The 17,986-nt window shown below is 45.4% G+C and overlaps 1 protein-coding gene across 4 annotated transcripts in view; it reads right to left on the bottom strand.

The window, feature by feature from the left end:
• Window positions 1-17,986, bottom strand: part of LOC110503140 (cytohesin-3) — a 50,340-nt gene that overhangs the window by 17,202 nt on the left and 15,152 nt on the right. For all 4 annotated transcript variants that reach the window (XM_036960699.1, XM_036960701.1, XM_036960700.1 and 1 more), the window contains exons 4-7: window positions 17,612-17,678; window positions 17,176-17,294; window positions 5,817-5,897; window positions 5,535-5,647 (exon numbers count right to left, since the gene is read on the bottom strand). In XM_036960699.1, coding sequence (XP_036816594.1) covers window positions 5,535-5,647; window positions 5,817-5,897; window positions 17,176-17,294; window positions 17,612-17,678 — 380 coding nt within the window. The remainder of the gene's footprint in view (window positions 1-5,534; window positions 5,648-5,816; window positions 5,898-17,175; window positions 17,295-17,611; window positions 17,679-17,986) is intronic.

The following is a 17,986-nucleotide window of genomic DNA, read 5'->3' on the forward strand; positions in this document are numbered from 1 at the left end:
ATTAACAAACCTGACACTACCTCAGGCTGAGGAGCCCTACATTACCAAACCTGATACTACCTCAGGCTGAGGAGCCCTACATTAACAAACCTGATACTACCTCAGGCTGAGGAGCCCTACATTACCAAACCTGATACTACCTCAGGCTGAGGAGCCCTACATTAACAAACCTGATACTACCTCAGGCTGAGGAGCCCTACATTAACAAACCTGATACTACCTCAGGCTGAGGTGCCCTACATTAACAAACCTGATACTACCTCAGGCTGAGGAGCCCTACATTAACAAACCTGATACTACCTCAGGCTGAGGAGCCCTACATTAACAAACCTGATACTACCCCAGGCTGAGGAGCCCTACATTAACAAACCTGATACTACCTCAGGCTGAGGAGCCCTACATTAACAACATTTAATGAGTCCAAGCCCAAATGATTGTGCCGTTATCCAATACATATATGATATAGGCTACTGCACATTACGCACGACAGAAAAACAAAAACCCATTAGATATAGCTAACTATATGCTCTGTTGCGTAAATAAATTAAACTACCTCCAGTTGGCTAATCTTTGAGTGTGACCTGTATTATATGGACTGGAATTACACACATCAATTCCAATCATGATAAAGCAGAAGAGAACGTGATTTTGGTGCAGCACATGCGGCCTACAAAGTTACAAGTATAGGCTAGCGGATTTGATTTCAATTTTGAAATATAATAGTGCCCATTTGTATAAATAGTAGACTGATGCATATAAACTCAGCAAAAAAAAAGAAACTCCCCTTTTTTAGGAACCTGTCTTCCAAAGATAATCTAAATAACTTCACAGATCTTCATTGTAAAGGGTTTAAACGCTGTTTCCCATGCTTGTTCAATGAACCATAAACAATTAATGAAAATGCACCTGTGGAACGGTCTTTAAGACACTAACAGCTTACAGATGGTAGGCAATTAAAGTCACAGTAAGGGCAATAAAGAGGCCTTTCTACAGACTCTGGAAAACACCAAAAGATAGCTGCCCATGGTCCCTGCTCATCTGCGTGAACATGCCTTAGGCATGCTGCAAGGAAGCATGAAGACTGCAGCTGTGGCCAGGGAAATAAATTGCAATGTCCGTACTGTGAGATGCCCAAGACAGCGTTACAGGGTGACAGGACGGACAGCTGATCATCCTCGCAGTGGCAGACCACGTGTAACAACACCTGCACAGGATCGATACAGCCGAACATCACACCTGCGGGACAGGTACAGGATGGCAACAACAACTGCCCGAGTTACACCAGGAATGCACAATCCCTCCATCAGTGCTCAGACTGTCTGGAAATAGTCTGAGAGAGGCTGGACTAAGGGCTTGTAGGCTTGTTGTCAGGCAGGTCCTCACCAGACATCACCGGCAACAAACCCACCATCGCTGGACCGTGGACAAGACTCTTCTCTGTGCTCTTCACTGACAAGTCGTGGTTTTGTCTCACCAGGAGTCGGATTCGCGTTTATCGTCGAAGGAATGAGCATTACACTAAGGACTGTACTCTGGAGCGGGATCGATTTGGAGGTGGAGGGTCCGTCATGGTCTGGGGCGGTGTGTCACAGCATCATCGGACTGAGCTTGTTGTCATTGCAGGCAATCTCAACGATGTGCGTTACAGGGAAGACAACCTCCTCCCTCATGTGGTACCCTTCCTGCAGGCTCACCCTGACATGACACTCCAGCATGACAATGCTACCAGCCATACTGCTCGTTCTGTGCGTGATTTCCTGCAAGACAGGAATGTCAGTGTTCTGCCATGATCAGCGAGGGCTACGGCCATTCCCCCAGAAATGTCCGGGAACTTGCAGGTGCCTTGGTGGAAGAGTGGGGTAACAACGCCACTATTCCACCACACAGGTGCATGTTCATTAATTGTTTATGGTTCATTGAACATGCATGGGAAACAGTGTTCAAACCCTTTACAATGAAGATCTGTGAAGTTACTTGGATTTTTACAAATTATCTTTCAAAGACAGGGTCCTGAAAAAGGGACGTTTCTTTTTTGCTGAGTTTGTGAACCAGACTTGTGGAGGTCTACCATTTTCAGTCTTGGCTGATTTCTTTAGATTTTCCCATGATGTCAAGCAAAGAGGTGCTGCGTTTGAAGGTAGGCCTTGAAATACACCCACAGGTACACCTCCAATTGACTCAAATAAGGTCAATTAGCCCATCAGAAACTTCTAAAGCCATGACATTTTCTGGAATTTTCCAAGCTGTTTAAAGGCACAGTCAACTTAGTGTATCTAAACTTCTGACCCACTGGAATTGTGATACAGTGAATTATAAGTGAAATAATCTGTCTGTAAACAATTGTTGGAAAAAATGCCTTGTCATGCACAAAGTAGATGTCCTAACCAACTTGCCAAGACTATAGTTTGTTAAAACATTTGTGGGGTGGTTGAAAAACAAGTTAATGACTCCAACCTAAGTGCATGTAAACTTCCGACTTCAACTTTGTGTGTGTGTGTGTGTAATATATATATATATATATATGACACACACACACACTTCATAATATTTCCCCAAATGTTATTAGCCTACCTCTCTATAGTTGCTTCATTCCATCCAACAGTTAAATTAAATGTTTCGTTGTCCTTAACTTCCTCATTCTAAATGTCATCCTTGAATAAAATAGAAATAGAATGAGATGCTTAAACTTCTCTTCAAAGATTGAATGGTTATGGGTCTGAATAAATAAATGCTATAAACCTACCACCATCGCGAGTTAGCTCCTCTTTCAAACTACCTGTGAGTTCTCCCTGACGAAGACCATGCAGCCGAAACGCGTCAGTTATTCATCTTTGTTTACATTGAACATGCCATACAAATAAAGAGTTTTTAATTGATTATATGAAGAGTGCCTTGGTCCTCCTTTTTGATGACCCGTGAGTTATTGGCTGCTGCACTTAACAATCAGAAAAAAAGGAACTTGCGTCCCTCTATTTTTGCCCTTCCTTCAAGGCAAAACTGCTCCAGCGCCTTCAAATTGGATGGGGTCCGCTGGTGTACAGCAATCTTTAAGTCATAGCACAGATTCTCAATTGGATTGAGGTCTGGGCTTTGACTAGGCCATTCCAAGACATTTCAATGTTATCCCTTAAACCACTTGAGTGTTGCATTAGCAGTATGCTTAGAGTCATTGTCCTGAAGGAAGGTGAACCTCTGTCCCAGTCTCAAATCTCTAGAAGACTGAAACAGGTTTCCCTCAAGAATTTCCCTGTATTTAGCACCATCCATCATTCTGACCAGTTTCCCCCAGTCCCTGCCGATGAAAAACATCCTCACAGCATAATGCTGCCGCCAACATGCTTCACTGTGGGGATGGGTGTTCTCTGTGTGATGAGAGGTGTTGGGTTTACGCCAGACATAGCATTTTCCTTGATGGCCAAAAAGCTCAATTATAGTCTCATCTGACCAGAGTACCTAATTCCATATGTTTGGGGGAGTCTCCCACATGCCTTTTGGCGAACACCAAACGTGTCTGCTTATTTTTTTCTTTAAGCAATGGCTTGTTTTTGTGGCCAATCTTCCGTAAAGCCCAGGTCTGTGGAGTGTACGGCTTAAAGTGGTTCTATGGACAGATACTCCAATCTCCGCTGGGGAGCTTGCAGCTCCTTTAGTCATCTTTGGTCTCTTTGTTGCCTCTGATTAATGCCCTCCTTGCCTGATCCGTGAGTTTTGGTGGGCGGCCCTCTCTTGGCAGGTTTGTTGTGGTGCCATATTATTTCCATATTTTTTAAAATAATGTATTTAATGGTGCTCTGTGGGATGTTCAAAGTTTCTGATATTTTCTTTTTATAACCCAACCCTGATCTGTACTTCTCTACAACTTTGTCCCTGACCTGTTTGGAGAGCTCCTTGGTCTTCATGGTGGTGCCCCTTGCTTAGTGGTGTTGCAGACTCTGGGGTCTTTCAGAACAGATGTGTATTTATACACTGAGATCATGTGACACTTAAATAAAGTCCACCTGTGTGCAATCTAACTAACTATATGACATCTGAAGGTAATTGGTTGCACCAGATCTTATTTAGGGGCTTTATAGCAAAAGGGGGTGAATACATACGCACGCACCACTTTTCAGTTTTTTTTTTAAATAAGTTATTTTTCATTTCACTTCAACAATTTGGACTATTTTGTGTGTGTCCATTACATGAAATCCAAATAAACATCCACTTAAATTACAGGTTGTAATGCAACAAAATAGGACAAATGCCAAGGGGGATGAATACTTTTGCAAGGCACCGTAATAAGGCTAATACTGCATTGAATGTATTACCTGAAAGAGGTAGGCTAGGAAATCTAGAGTTGATGGTGAGAGAGAGAGAGAGAGAGACTGCTCACACATGCACCACTTTAAAGCAACGATATTCAAGCGATAGGTTATTGTTGTTTTTTAACTCTGCAGAGGCAATAAAAAAAGCCAGATGGAGATGGGTAAATTAGACACGCATTGGGGCTTTATATTACTGTAGCATAGGCTATGCTGTAACAAATGTAGGCCTTCATGTCACAAGAAAAAAAGTAACCATGATGAGATGATAGCTCTACATGCATGGTGAACTGTGCTCCATACTGAGATGGGTCTGTCCCCACCCTGAGCGTTGATTCATCATGCAGAGGCTGTAGAGGAGTCAGATTTAGACATTGCATAGGCTATAATTGAAAACGGTTCTAATTCAAGCCATACTGTTCATATAAATCATTTATTATAATTTACAGGTTTCTCGCAGTTATCCCAGGGAAAGGTAGTGGTTTTGGGCAGTAAATCTCAGTAACCAGATTCCTGCTACTCAACACACACACCCACTCCACACACACACACACACACCCCCCCCCCCCCCCTCCCCCCTCCACACACACACACCCTCCACACACACACACCCCCCCTCCACACCCTCCACACACACACACCCTCCACACACACACACACCCCCTCTGGGAATGAATACATATATTGCAAATCTAATAATGTTGATGACGGGGTTCTTTAAAATCTGTTGCCTCTAATTGCTGTAATCATTATTATTGGTTGGGTTACCCGTGCTGTGACTAGTGGTTATATGGTGTGTCTTATCCTTCCTCTCCACTGACCAACAGACTACACTCTAGGCAGTCTCTTCTGCTGCTGTGTGTTTGGTAACAGTACTCTCTCCTACTCCTTTCATATCAGCAGTGTAAATACCTGCCTGGCGCCACAACAAAAGTCTTTCCCCCTCTCTAACAGCGCTACAGTAGTCTCATCCAATGTATTTCATACATCTATTTGCTTACATGGCCGCCTGGACGGATGTTCTGGTGGCTAAATACTTGTTGTTCAGTCCCCATGTGAACTTTTGACCCAGGACAGATGACCCACAGCAGTCAAAACGCTGCTACATTAAAACACATATGAACTATCTGTAAGTCCCAAATGGCACCCTATTCCCTATATAGTATACGACTATGGGCCCTGGTCAAAAGTACCATTTGGGAGGTAGACAGTGTTGAATGCTGAGGATCAGACCTGTTGACTGGAACACCCCAGGGTTACAGCCGCAGTACCGTGAGGCAAACGCCTCCATCATCCGATCAATTTTCTGAGCCTCACCAGGTAGACGAAAACTCCACAGGAACTGCCTGCAACAGACAGAGCAGAAACATTGACACTTCGCACCTCATTGAACACAATTTTCAATATCAGTATTGTGTGTGTACCATATAGAAGTATAAACGTCTCCATCAGTTCCTTATAAAGCCAGTTTTGTGCAGTTTGTTCCCTGTTAGATGAGAGAAACACATAGCTCACCTTAAGGCCTGGACGAGGTTGAGGTCAGCAAACTCATGAAGCTCTACGAACGCCTGTAGTACGTCGAGGTTAAACTCATCTCTGGGGACACAAGGACATGTAATCCCATCAGGAAATGCTTTTTCCTCAAGGCATTTTTCCAGAGCAAGGAATGGGAATATTATCAAGGGAATATAAAAAGTGTCCTGGAGAAGAGATGGAATAGTTGCACACACAGGTTGAGCCCAGAAGGGGAAAACAATATTTCCACTGTGAATGTTCTTTTGCCCAAGCAGATGCTTTTTCCTTTGAATTCCAGACATATGTCTGCCTTCATTGACATACAAAGCAGCGCTGCAAGAGTCTGGAAGCAATCTAATAGCTGGCCTACTGAAATGGATCCCAATACCTCGAGGAGCTGGCCTACTGAAATGGATCCCAAAACCTCGAGGAGCTGGCCTACTGAAATGGATCCCAAAACCTTGAGGAGCTGGCCTACTGAAATGGATCCCAATACCTCGAGGAGCTGGCCTACTGAAATGGATCCCAATACCTCGAGGAGCTGGCCTACGGAAATGGATCCCAATACCTCGAGGAGCTGGCCTACTGAAATGGATCCCAATACCTCTAGGGGCTGGCCTACTGAAATGGATCCCAATACCTCGAGGTGCTGGCCTACATCAATGCGAGCTGTGGCAAGAAGGTTTGCTGTGTCTGTCAGCGTAGTGTCCAGAGCATGGAGGCGCTACCAGGAGACAGGCCAGTACATCAGGAGATGTGGAGGAGGCCGTAGGAGGGCAACAACCCAGCAGCAGGACCGCTACCTCCGCCTTTGTGCAAGGAGGAGCAGGAGGAGCACTGCCAGAGCCCTGCAAATTGACCTCCAGCAGGCCACAAATGTGCATGTGTCTGCTCAAGTGGTCAGAAACAGACTCTATGAGGATGGTATGAGGGCCCGACGTCCACAGGTGGGGGTTGTGCTTACAGCCCAACACCGTGCAGGACGTTTGGCAAATTCGCCACTGGCGCCCTGTGCTCTTCACAGATGAAAGCAGGTTCGCACTGAGCACGTGACAGAGTCTGGAGACGCCGTGGAGAACGTTCTACTGCCTGCAACATCCTCCAGCATGACCGGTTTGGCGGTGGGTCAGTCATGGTGTGGGGTGGCATTTCTTTGGGGGGCCGCACAGCCCTCCATGTACTCGCCAGAGGTAGCCTGACTGCCATTAGGTACAGAGATGAGCTCCTCAGACCCCTTGTCAGACCATATGCTGGTGCGGTTGGCCCTGGGTTCCTCCTAATGAAAGACAATGCTAGACCTCATGTGACTTGAGTGTGTCAGCAGTTCCTGCAAGAGGAAGGCATTGATGCTATGGACTGGCCCGCCCGTTCCCCAGACCTGAATCCAATTGAGCACATCTGGGACATCATGTCTCGCTCCATACACCAACGCCACGTTGCACCACAGACTGTCCAGGAGTTGGCGGATGCTTTAGTCCAGGTCTGGGAGGAGATCCCTCAGGAGACCATCCGCCACCTCATCAGGAGCATGCCCAGGCGTTGTAGGGAGGTCATGCAGGCACGTGGAGGCCACACACACTACAGAGCCTCATTTTGACGTGTTTTAAAGACATTACATAAAAGTTGGATCAGCCTGTAGTGTGGTTTTCCACTTTAATTTTGAGTGTGACTCCAAATCCAGACCTCCATGAGTTGATACATTTGATTTCCATTGATCATTTTTGTGTGATTTTGTTGTCAGCACATTCAACTATGTAAGGAAAAAGTATTTTATAAGAATATTTCATTCATTCAGATCTAGGATGTGTTATTTTAGTGTTCCCTTTATTTTTTTTGATAAGCGTATATATAAATAAATAAAATCACTCAAACTTCAGAAGGCAACCAAACAAAGTTAAGTAAATAGAGAAATATCTAAGAAATAATCTCTTCTAAAGAACCAATCATACTAATAAAAACAGTTGTATTATTGATGTACTACAGCATTTTGTCAATATCTCACTTAAAACATTCATCTGAGAAAATCTAAACTTGTATTGTATCAACAGGAGTTAAGAAAAGCGTGGAAATCAGGATCAAGATTACTAAAACATTGACCCCATCTGATTGTGTCATTCAAGACAGACTCGCCCACTCCCTTACGGAAAAAATCATTTGAAATTCACGTGTTTCACATGACAACATGCAAAACCAACTCCATCACCCTCATCCTACTCCTCCTCTGTTCCTTCGGGTGATGTGGAGGTAAACCCAGCCCCTGCATGTCCCCAGGCACCCTCATTTGTTGACTTCTGTGATCGAAAAAGCCTTGGTTTCATGCATGTCAACATCAGAAGCCTCCTCCCTAAGTTTGTTTTACTCACTGCTTTAGCACACTCTGCCAACCCTGATGTCCTTGCCGTGTCTGAATCCTGGCCTAGGAAGGCCACCAAAAATTCTGAGATTTCCATACCCAACTATAACACTATCCGTCAAGATAGAACTGCCAAAGGGGGAGGAGTTTTTGTTTTTTTACATGTTATTTCTTACATTGGTACCCCAGGTCATCTTAGGTTTCATTACATACAGTCGAGAAGAACTACTGAATATAAGAGCAGCGTCAACTCACCATCAGTACGACCAAGAATATGACTTTCGCGAAGCGGATCCTGTGTTCTGCCTTTCACCCAGGACAATGGAATGGATCCCAGCCGGCGACCCAAAAAAACGACTTCGGAAAAGGGGGAAACGAAGCGGTCGTGCATGATGTGCCCGTCTCACGACTCCCTAGCATTCTTCTCGCCAATGTCCAGTCTCTTGACAACAAGGTTGATGAAATCCGAGCAAGGGTAGCATTCCAGAGGGACATAAGAGACTGTAACGTTCTTTGCTTCACGGAAACATGGCTCACTGGAGAGACGCTATCGGAGTCGGTGCAGCCAGCTGGTTTCTCCACGCATCGCGCCGACAGAAACAAAAATGTTTCTGGTAAGAAGAGGGGCGGGGGCGTATGCTTCATGGTAAACGAGATGTGGTGTGGCCACAACAACATACAGGAACTCAAGTCCTTCTGCTCACCTGATTTAGAATTCCTCACAATCAAATGTCGACCGCATTATCTACCAAGGGAATTCTCTTCGATTATAATCACAGCCGTATATATTCCCCCCCAAGCAGACACATCGATGGCTCTGAACAAACTTTATTTGACTCTTTGCAAACTGGAATCCATATATCCATATCCATATATATTCATTGTAGCTGGGGATTTTAACAAGGCTAATCTGAAAACAAGACTCCCTAAATTGTATCAGCATATCGATTGCGCAACCAGGGCTGGAAAAACCTTGGATCATTGCTATTCTAACTTCCGCGACGCATATAAGGCCCTGCCCCGCTCTCCTTTCGGAAAAGCTGACCACGACTCCATTTTGTTGATCCCTGCCTACAGACAGAAACTAAAACAAGAAGCTCCCGCGCTGAGGTCTGTTCAACGCTGGTCCGACCAATCTGATTCCACACTCCAAGACTGCTTCCATCACGTGGACTGGGATATGTTTCGTATTGCGTCAGACAACAACATTGACGAATACGCTGATTCGGTGAGTGAGTTCATTAGAACGTGCGTTGAAGATGTCGTTCCCATAGCAACGATTAAAACATTCCCAAACCAGAAACCGTGGATTGATGGCAGCATTCGCGTGAAACTGAAAGCGCGAACCACTGCTTTTAATCAGGGCAAGGTGACCGGAAATATGACCGAATACAAACAGTGTAAGTATTCCCTCCGCAAGGCAATCAAACAAGCTAAGCGTCAGTATAGAGACAAAGTAGAATCTCAATTCAACGGCTCAGACACAAGAGGTATGTGGCAGGGTCTACAGTCAATCACGGATTACAAAAAGAAAACCAGCCCCGTCACGGACCAGGATGTCTTGCTCCCAGGCAGACTAAATAACTTTTTTGCCCGCTTTGAGGACAATACAGTGCCACTGACACGGCCCGCAACCAAAACATGCGGACTCTCCTTCACTGCAGCCGACGTGAGGAAAACCTTTAAACGTGTCAACCCTCGCAAGGCTGCAGGCCCAGACGGCATCCCCAGCCGCGCCCTCAGAGCATGCGCAGACCAGCTGGCTGGTGTGTTGACGGACATATTCAATCAATCCCTATCCCAGTCTGTTGTTCCCACATGCTTCAAGAGGGCCACCATTGTTCCTGTTCCCAAGAAAGCTAAGGTAACTGAGCTAAACGACTACCGCCCCGTAGCACTCACTTCCGTCATCATGAAGTGCTTTGAGAGACTAGTCAAGGACCATATCACCTCCACCCTACCTGACACCCTAGACCCACTCCAATTTGCTTACCGCCCAAATAGGTCCACAGACGATGCAATCTCAACCACACTGCACACTGCCCTAACCCATCTGGACAAGAGGAATACCTATGTGAGAATGCTGTTCATCGACTACAGCTCGGCATTTAACACCATAGTGCCCTCCAAGCTCGTCATCAAGCTCGAGACCCTGGGTCTCGACCCCGCCCTGTGCAACTGGGTACTAGACTTCCTGACGGGCCTCCCCCAGGTGGTGAGGGTAGGCAACAACATCTCCACCCCGCTGATCCTCAACACAGGGGGCCCACAAGGGTGCGTTCTCAGCCCTCTCCTGTACTCCCGGTTCACCCACGACTGTGTGGCCACGCACGCCTCCAACTCAATCATCAAGTTTGCGGACGACACAACAGTGGTAGGCTTGATTACCAACAACGACGAGACGGCCTACAGGGAGGAGGTGAGGGCCCTTGGAGTGCGGTGTCAGGAAAATAACCTCACACTCAACGTCAACAAAACTAAGGAGATGATTGTGGACTTCAGGAAACAGCAGAGGGAACACCCCCCTATCCACATCGATGGAACAGTAGTGGAGAGGGTAGTAAGTTTTAAGTTCCTCGGCGTACACATCACAGACAAACTGAATTGGTCCACCCACACAGACAGCATCGTGAAGAAGGCGCAGCAGCGACTCTTCAACCTCAGGAGGCTGAAGAAATTTGCCTTGTCACCAAAAACACTCAAAACTTTTACAGATGCACAATCGAGAGCATCCTGTCGGGCTGTATCACCGCCTGGTACGGCAACTGCTACGCCCACAACCGTAAGGCTCTCCAGAGGGTAGTGAGGTCTGCACAACGCATCACCAGGGGCAAACTACCTGCCCTCCAGGACACCTACACCAACCGATGTCACAGGAAGGCCATAAAGATCATCAAGGACAACAACCACCCGAGCCACTGCCTGTTCACCCCGCTATCATCCAGAAGGCGAGTTCAGTACAGGTGCATCAAAGCTGGAACCGAGAGACTGAAAAACAGCTTCTATCTCAAAGCCATCAGACTGTTAAACAGCCACCACTAACATTGAGTGGCTGCTGCCAACACACTGACTCAACTCCAGCCACTTTAATAATAGGAATTGATGGGAAATTATGTTAAATATATCACTAGCCACTTTAAACAATGCTACCAAATATAATGTTTACATACCCTACATTATTCATCTCATATGTATATATATACTGTACTCTATCATCTACTGCATCTTTATGTAATACATGTATCACTAGCCACTTTAACTATGCCACTTTGTTTACATACTCATCTCATATGTATATACTGCACTCAATACCATCTACTGTATCTTGACTATGCCGCTCTGTACCATCACTCATTCATATATCTTATGTACATATTCTTTATCCCCTTACACTTGTGTCTATAAGGTAGTAGTTTTGGAATTGTTAGCTAGATTACTTGGTTGGTTATTACTGCATTGTCGGAACTAGAAGCACAAGCATTTCGCTACACTCGCATTAACATCTGCTAACCATGTGTATGTGACAAATAAAATTTGATTTGATTTGAGTTGCAATCTACTGCAGAGATAGCCTGCAAAGTTCTGTCATACTTTCCAGGTCTATGCCCAAACAGTTCGATCTTCTAATTTAAAAAATGAATCTCTCCAGAAATAAGTCTCTCACTGTTGCTGCCTGCTACCGACCCAGCTGTGCCCTGGACACCATCTGTGAATTGATCGCCCCCATCTAGCTTCAGAGTTTGTTCAGTTAGGTGACCTAAACTGGGATATGCTTAACACCCCGGCAGTCCTACAATCTAAGCTAGATGCCCTCAAACTAGATGCCCTCAAAAACAAATCATCAAGGAACCCACCAGGTACAACCCTAAATCCGTAAACATGGGCACCCTAATTTACATTATCCTGACCAACTTGCCATCCAAATACACCTCTGCTGTCTTCAATCAGGATCTCAGCGATCACTGCCTCATTGCCTGTATCCGCTACGGGTCCGCGGTCAAACGACCACCCCTCATCACTGTCAAACGCTCCCTAAAACACTTCTGCAAACAGGCCTTTCTAATCGACCTGGCCCGGGTATCCTGGAAGAATATTGACCTCATCCCGTCAGTTGAGGATTTAAAAGTAACTTCCTCACCATCTTAGACAAGCATGCTCCGGTCAAAAAATGGAGAACTAAGAACAGATATAGCCCTTGGTTCACTCCAGACCTGACTGCCCTCGATCAGCACAAAAACATCCTGTGGCGGACAGCAATAGTATCGAATAATCCCCACGATATGCTACTGTTCAGGGAAGTCAGGAACCAATACACGCAGTCAGTCAGGAAAGCAAAGGCCAGCTTTTTCAAGCAGAAATTTGCATCCTGTAGCTCTAACTCCAAAAAGTTCTGGGACACTGTAAAGTCCATGGACCTCCTCCCAGCTGCCCACTGCACTGAGGCTAGGTAACACAGTCACCACCGATAAATCCGGCTGGACATGCCTTCCTCCTGGCTACTCAAACCTTGGCCAACAGCTCCGCTCCGCCCATACCTCCCCAGCTTCTCCTTTACCCAAATCCAGATAGCAGATGTTCTGAAAGAGCTGCAAAACCTGGACCCATACAAATCAGCTGGGCTTGACAATCTGGACCCTCTATTTCTGAAACTGTCCGCCGCCATTATCGCAACCCCTATTACCAGCCTGTTCAACCTCTCCTTCGTATCATCTGAGATCCCCTAGGAATGGAAAGCTGCCGTGGTCATCCCCCTCTTTAAAGGGGGAGACACCCTGTACCCAAACTGTTACAGACCTATATCCATCCTGCCCTGCCTATCTAATGTCTTCGAAAGCCAAGTCAACAAACAGATCACTAACCATCTCGAATCCCACATCTCCGCTGTGCAATCCGGTTTCCGAGCCGGTCACGGGTGCACCTCAGCCACGCTCAAGGTACTAAACGATATCATAACCGCCATCGATAAAAGACAGTACTGTGCAGCCGTCTTCATTGACCTGGCCAAGGCTTTCGACTCTGTCAATCACCATATTCTTATCGACAGACTCAGTAGACCTCAGTTTTTCTAATGACTGCCTTGCCTGGTTCACAAACTACTTTGCAGACAGAGTTCAGTGTGTCAAATCGGAGGGCATGTTGTCCGGTCCTCTAGCAGTCTCTATGGGGGTACCACAGGGTTCAATTCTCAGGCCGACTCTTTTCTCTGTATATATCAATGCTGTTGCTCTTGCAGCGGTCAATTCCCTGATCCACCTCTACGCAGACGACACTATTCTGTATACTTCTTGCCCTTCCTTAGACACTGTGCTATCTAACCTCCAAACGAGCTTCAATGCCATACAACACTCCTTCCGTGGCCTCCAACTGCTCTTAAACGCTAGTAAAACCAAATGCATGCTTTTCAACCGTTCGCTGCCTGCACACGCATGCCCGACTAGCATCACCGCCCTGGATGGTTCCGACCTAGAATATGTGGACATCTATAAGTACCTAGGTGTCTGGCTAGACTGCAAACTCTACTTCTAGACTCATATCAAACATCTCCAATCCAAAATCAAATCTAGAGTTGGCTTTCTATTTCGCAACAAAGCCCCCTTCACTCACGTCGCAAAACTTACCCTAGTAAAACTGACTATCCTACCGATCCTCAATTTATTTAGTGCCTACCTCATGCCTTTTGCACACAATGTACACTGCTCAAAAAAATAAAGGGAACACTAAAATAACACATCCTAGATCTGAATGAATGAAATATTCTTATTAAATACTTTTTTCTTTATATAGTTGAATGTGCTGACAACAAAATCACACAAAAAATATAAATGGAAAACAAATTATCAACCCATGGAGGTCTGGATTTGGAGTCACACTCAAAATTAAAGTGGAAAACCACACTACCGACTGATCCAACTTGGATGTAATGTCCTTAAAACAAGTCAAAATGAGGCTCAGTAGTGTGTGTGTGGCCTCCATGTGCCTGTATGACCTCCCTACAATGCTTGGGCATGCTCTTGATGAGGTGGCAGATGGTCTCCTGAGGGATCTCCTCCCAGACTTGGACTAAAGCATCCGCCAACTCCTGGACAGTCTGTGGTGCAACGCGGCGTTGGTGGATGGAGCGAGACATGATGTCCCAGATGTGCTCAATTGGATTCAGGTCTGGGGAACAAGCGGGCCAGTCCAGAGCATCAATGCCTTCCTCTTGCAGGAACTGCTGACACACTCCAGCCACATGAGGTCTAGCATTGTCTTTCATTAGGAGGAACCCAGGGCCAACCGCACCAGCATATGGTCTGACAAGGGGTCTGAGGATCTCATCTCTGTACCTAATGGCAGTCAGGCTACCCACACCATGACTGACCCACCGCCAAACCGGTCATGCTGGAGGATGTTGGTGGCAGCAGAACGTTCTCCACGGCGTCTCCAGACTGTCACATGTGCTCAGTGTGAACCTGCTTTCATCTGTGAAGAGCACAGGGCGCCAGTGGCGAATTTGCCAATCTTGGTGTTCTCTGGCAAATGCCAAACATCCTGCACGGTGTTGGGCTGTAAGCACAACCCCCACCTGTGGACGTTGGGCCCTCAAACCACCCTCATGGAGTCTTTTTCTGACCGTTTGAGCAGACACATGCACATTTGTGGCCTGCTGGAGGTCATTTTGCAGGGCTCTGGCAGTGCTCCTCCTGCTCCTCCTTGCGCAAAGGCGGAGGTAGCGGTCCTGCTGCTGGGTTGTTGCCCTCCTACGGCCTCCTCCACGTCTCCTGATGTACTGGCCTGTCTCCTGGTAGCGACTCCATGCTCTGGACACTAGGCTAACAGACACAGCAAACCTTCTTGTCACAGCTCGCATTGATGTGCCATCCTGGATGAGCTGCACTACCTGAGCCACTTGTGTGGGTTGTAGACTGGGGGTGTCTTGCTATTTGCCTATCATTTCCACCTGTTGTCTATTCCATTTGCACAACAGCATGTGAAATGTATTGTCAATCAGTGTTGCTTCCTAAGTGGACAGTTTGATTTCACAGAAGTGTGATTGACTTGGAGTTACATTGTGTTGTTTAAGTGTTCCCTTTATTTGTTGAGCAGTGTATATAGATTATTTTTCCCCCTACTATGTTATTGACTTGTTTATTGTTTACTCCATATGTAACTCTGTGTTGTTGTCTGTTCACACTGCTATGCTTTATCTTGGCCAGGTCGCAGTTGCAAATGAGAACTTGTTCTCAACTAGTTAAATAAAGGTGAAATAAAATTTAAAAAAATGATTGGGAAAGAATGGACTAATCAAGAGGTGGACATAAATCTGCAGCACGGGTTTATAAGTATGACAGGGAGGGAAAACAGTATCTCTACTAGGCAGATACAGTGCCTTGCAAAAGTATTCACCCCCTTGTGTTTTTCCTATTTTGTTGCCTTACCAGTTGTAATTCAAATAGATTTTTATTTGGATTTCATGTAATGGACATACACAAAATAGTTCAAATTGATGAAGTGAAAATAAATGACATTTTTTATTTATTTTTTGAAACAAAAAACTGAAAAGTGGTGCGTGCATTTGTATTCACCCCTTTGCTATGAAGCCCCTAAATAAGATCTGGTGCAACCAATTACCTTCAGAAGTCACATAATTAGTTCAAAAAACAGTCCACCTGTGTGCAATCTAAGTGCCACGTGATCTGTCACATGATCTCAGTATATATATATATATATATACACACACACTCCTGTTCTGAAAGGCTCCAGAGTTTGTAACACCACTAAGCAAGGGGCACTATGAAGACCAAGGAGCTCTCCAAACAGGTCAAGGACAAAGTTGTGAAGTACAGATCAGGGTTGGGTTATAAAATAAATATCCGAAACTTTGGATATCCCACGGAGCACCATTAAATCCATTATTCAAAAATGTAAAGAATATGGCACCACAACAAACCTGCCAAGAGAGGGCCGCCCACCAAAACTCACAGACCAGGCAAGGAGGGCATTTATCAGAGAGGCAACAAAGAGACCAAAGATGACCCTGAAGGAGCTGCAAAGCGCCACAGCAGAGATTGGAGTATCTGTCCATAGCACCACTTTAAGGCATACACTCCACAGAGCTGGGATTTATGGAAGAGTGGCCACAAAAAAAGCCATTGCTTAAAGAAACAAACACATTTAGTGTTCGTCAAAAGGCATGTGGGAGACTCCCCAAACATATGGAATTGAGACTAAAATCAGATCAGATGAGACTAAAATTGAGCTTCTTGGCCATCAAGGAAAACACCTAACACCTCATCACCCTGAGAACACCATCCCCACAGTGAAGCATGGTGGTGACAGCATCATGCTGTGGGGATGTTTTTCATCAGCAGGGACTGGAGAAACTGGTCAGAATGGAAGGAATGATGGATGGTGCTAAATACAGGGAAATTCTTGAGGGAAACCTGTTTCAGTCTTCCAGAGATTTGAGACTGGGACAGAGGTTCACCTTCCTTCAGGACAATGACCCTAAGCATACTGCTAAAGCAACACTCGAGTGGTCTAAGGGAAAACATTTAAATGTCTTGGAATGGCCTAGTCAAAGCCCAGGTCTCAATCCAATTGAGAATCTGTGCTATGACTTAAAGATTGCTGTACACCAGCAGAACCCATCCAACTTGAAGGAGCTGGAGCAGTTTTGCCTTGAAGAATGGGCAAAAATCCCAGTGGCTAGATGTGCCAAGCTTAGAGACATACCCCAAGAGACTTGCAGCTGTAATTGCTGCAAAAGTTGGCTCTACAACTCTACAACAGCTTTGGGGGGGGGGGGGGGGGGAAATAGTTAAGCACGCTCTAATTCAGTTTTTTTTTTGTTTTTATTTCTTGTTTGTTTCACAATAGAAAAATATTTTGTGTGGCATGTTGTGTAAATCAAATGATACAAACCCCCTAAAAATCTATTTTAATTCCAGGTTGTGAGGCAACATAATGGGAAAAATGCCTAGCAGGTGAATAATTGCACAAACCACTGTAGATGGGATGGCTTACCGCTCCCCTAAGTAATCTCCGATGACAGTCTTGTTCAGGCCCTCACCCTTGTAGAGGAACTGAGAGATGTCTTCTGGGGTGTGCTGCAGAAGGTTGTTTTCCAGGAGAAACTGGATCCCCTGGAACACAAGATGGACGACAGACAGTGGACTGTTTAGCTCAATCATTGGTGAATGATTCTATCAGAGCAGCAGTATATGACTGGGGTCCATTACTAGACAACACCCAGAAAAGCCATTCCAGGACTGAAATAAAAGAGGCCACCAAAGAAGCCTGGGCCATACGTACAAACGTTAACCTAGCTTTTTATATCACTTGGGTACATTACTGGACACAACCCCGCCAAAAGCTATCCCAGAGCTGAAATAAAAGACTGAAGATGTGGCCATCCCTGAACCCTGAGGCTCTGGTCATAAACATTTCAACCTGAAAATACCTTCTTAGGATCCATGTTGAATTTCTTCCTCCCCATGGCAATCTGTTTGTTCCTCTGTGTCATTTTGCTGTGAGACATGACATGGAAGAAAACCCATGAATAACCTTCTATTACAACCAACCAACTTAAAAAAACAGCAACTTTACATGTAAAAAAGGTACCTTTTCAACCTTAAGCTGTTCAGACAGACCCATTAGTGCTGTATACATTGAGCCAGATTGAATCAACTAATGATAGGAAACTGAGCAGGCTGATAGATGACATTATAAAATACACTGCTCAAAAAAATAAAGGGAACACTTAAACAACACAATGTAGCTCCACACTTCTGTGAAATCAAACTGTCCACTTAGGAAGCAACACTGATTGACACTA

Source organism: Oncorhynchus mykiss, chromosome 23, assembly GCF_013265735.2.
Source record: "Oncorhynchus mykiss isolate Arlee chromosome 23, USDA_OmykA_1.1, whole genome shotgun sequence".
In the NCBI taxonomy this organism is placed as follows: domain Eukaryota; kingdom Metazoa; phylum Chordata; class Actinopteri; order Salmoniformes; family Salmonidae; genus Oncorhynchus; species Oncorhynchus mykiss.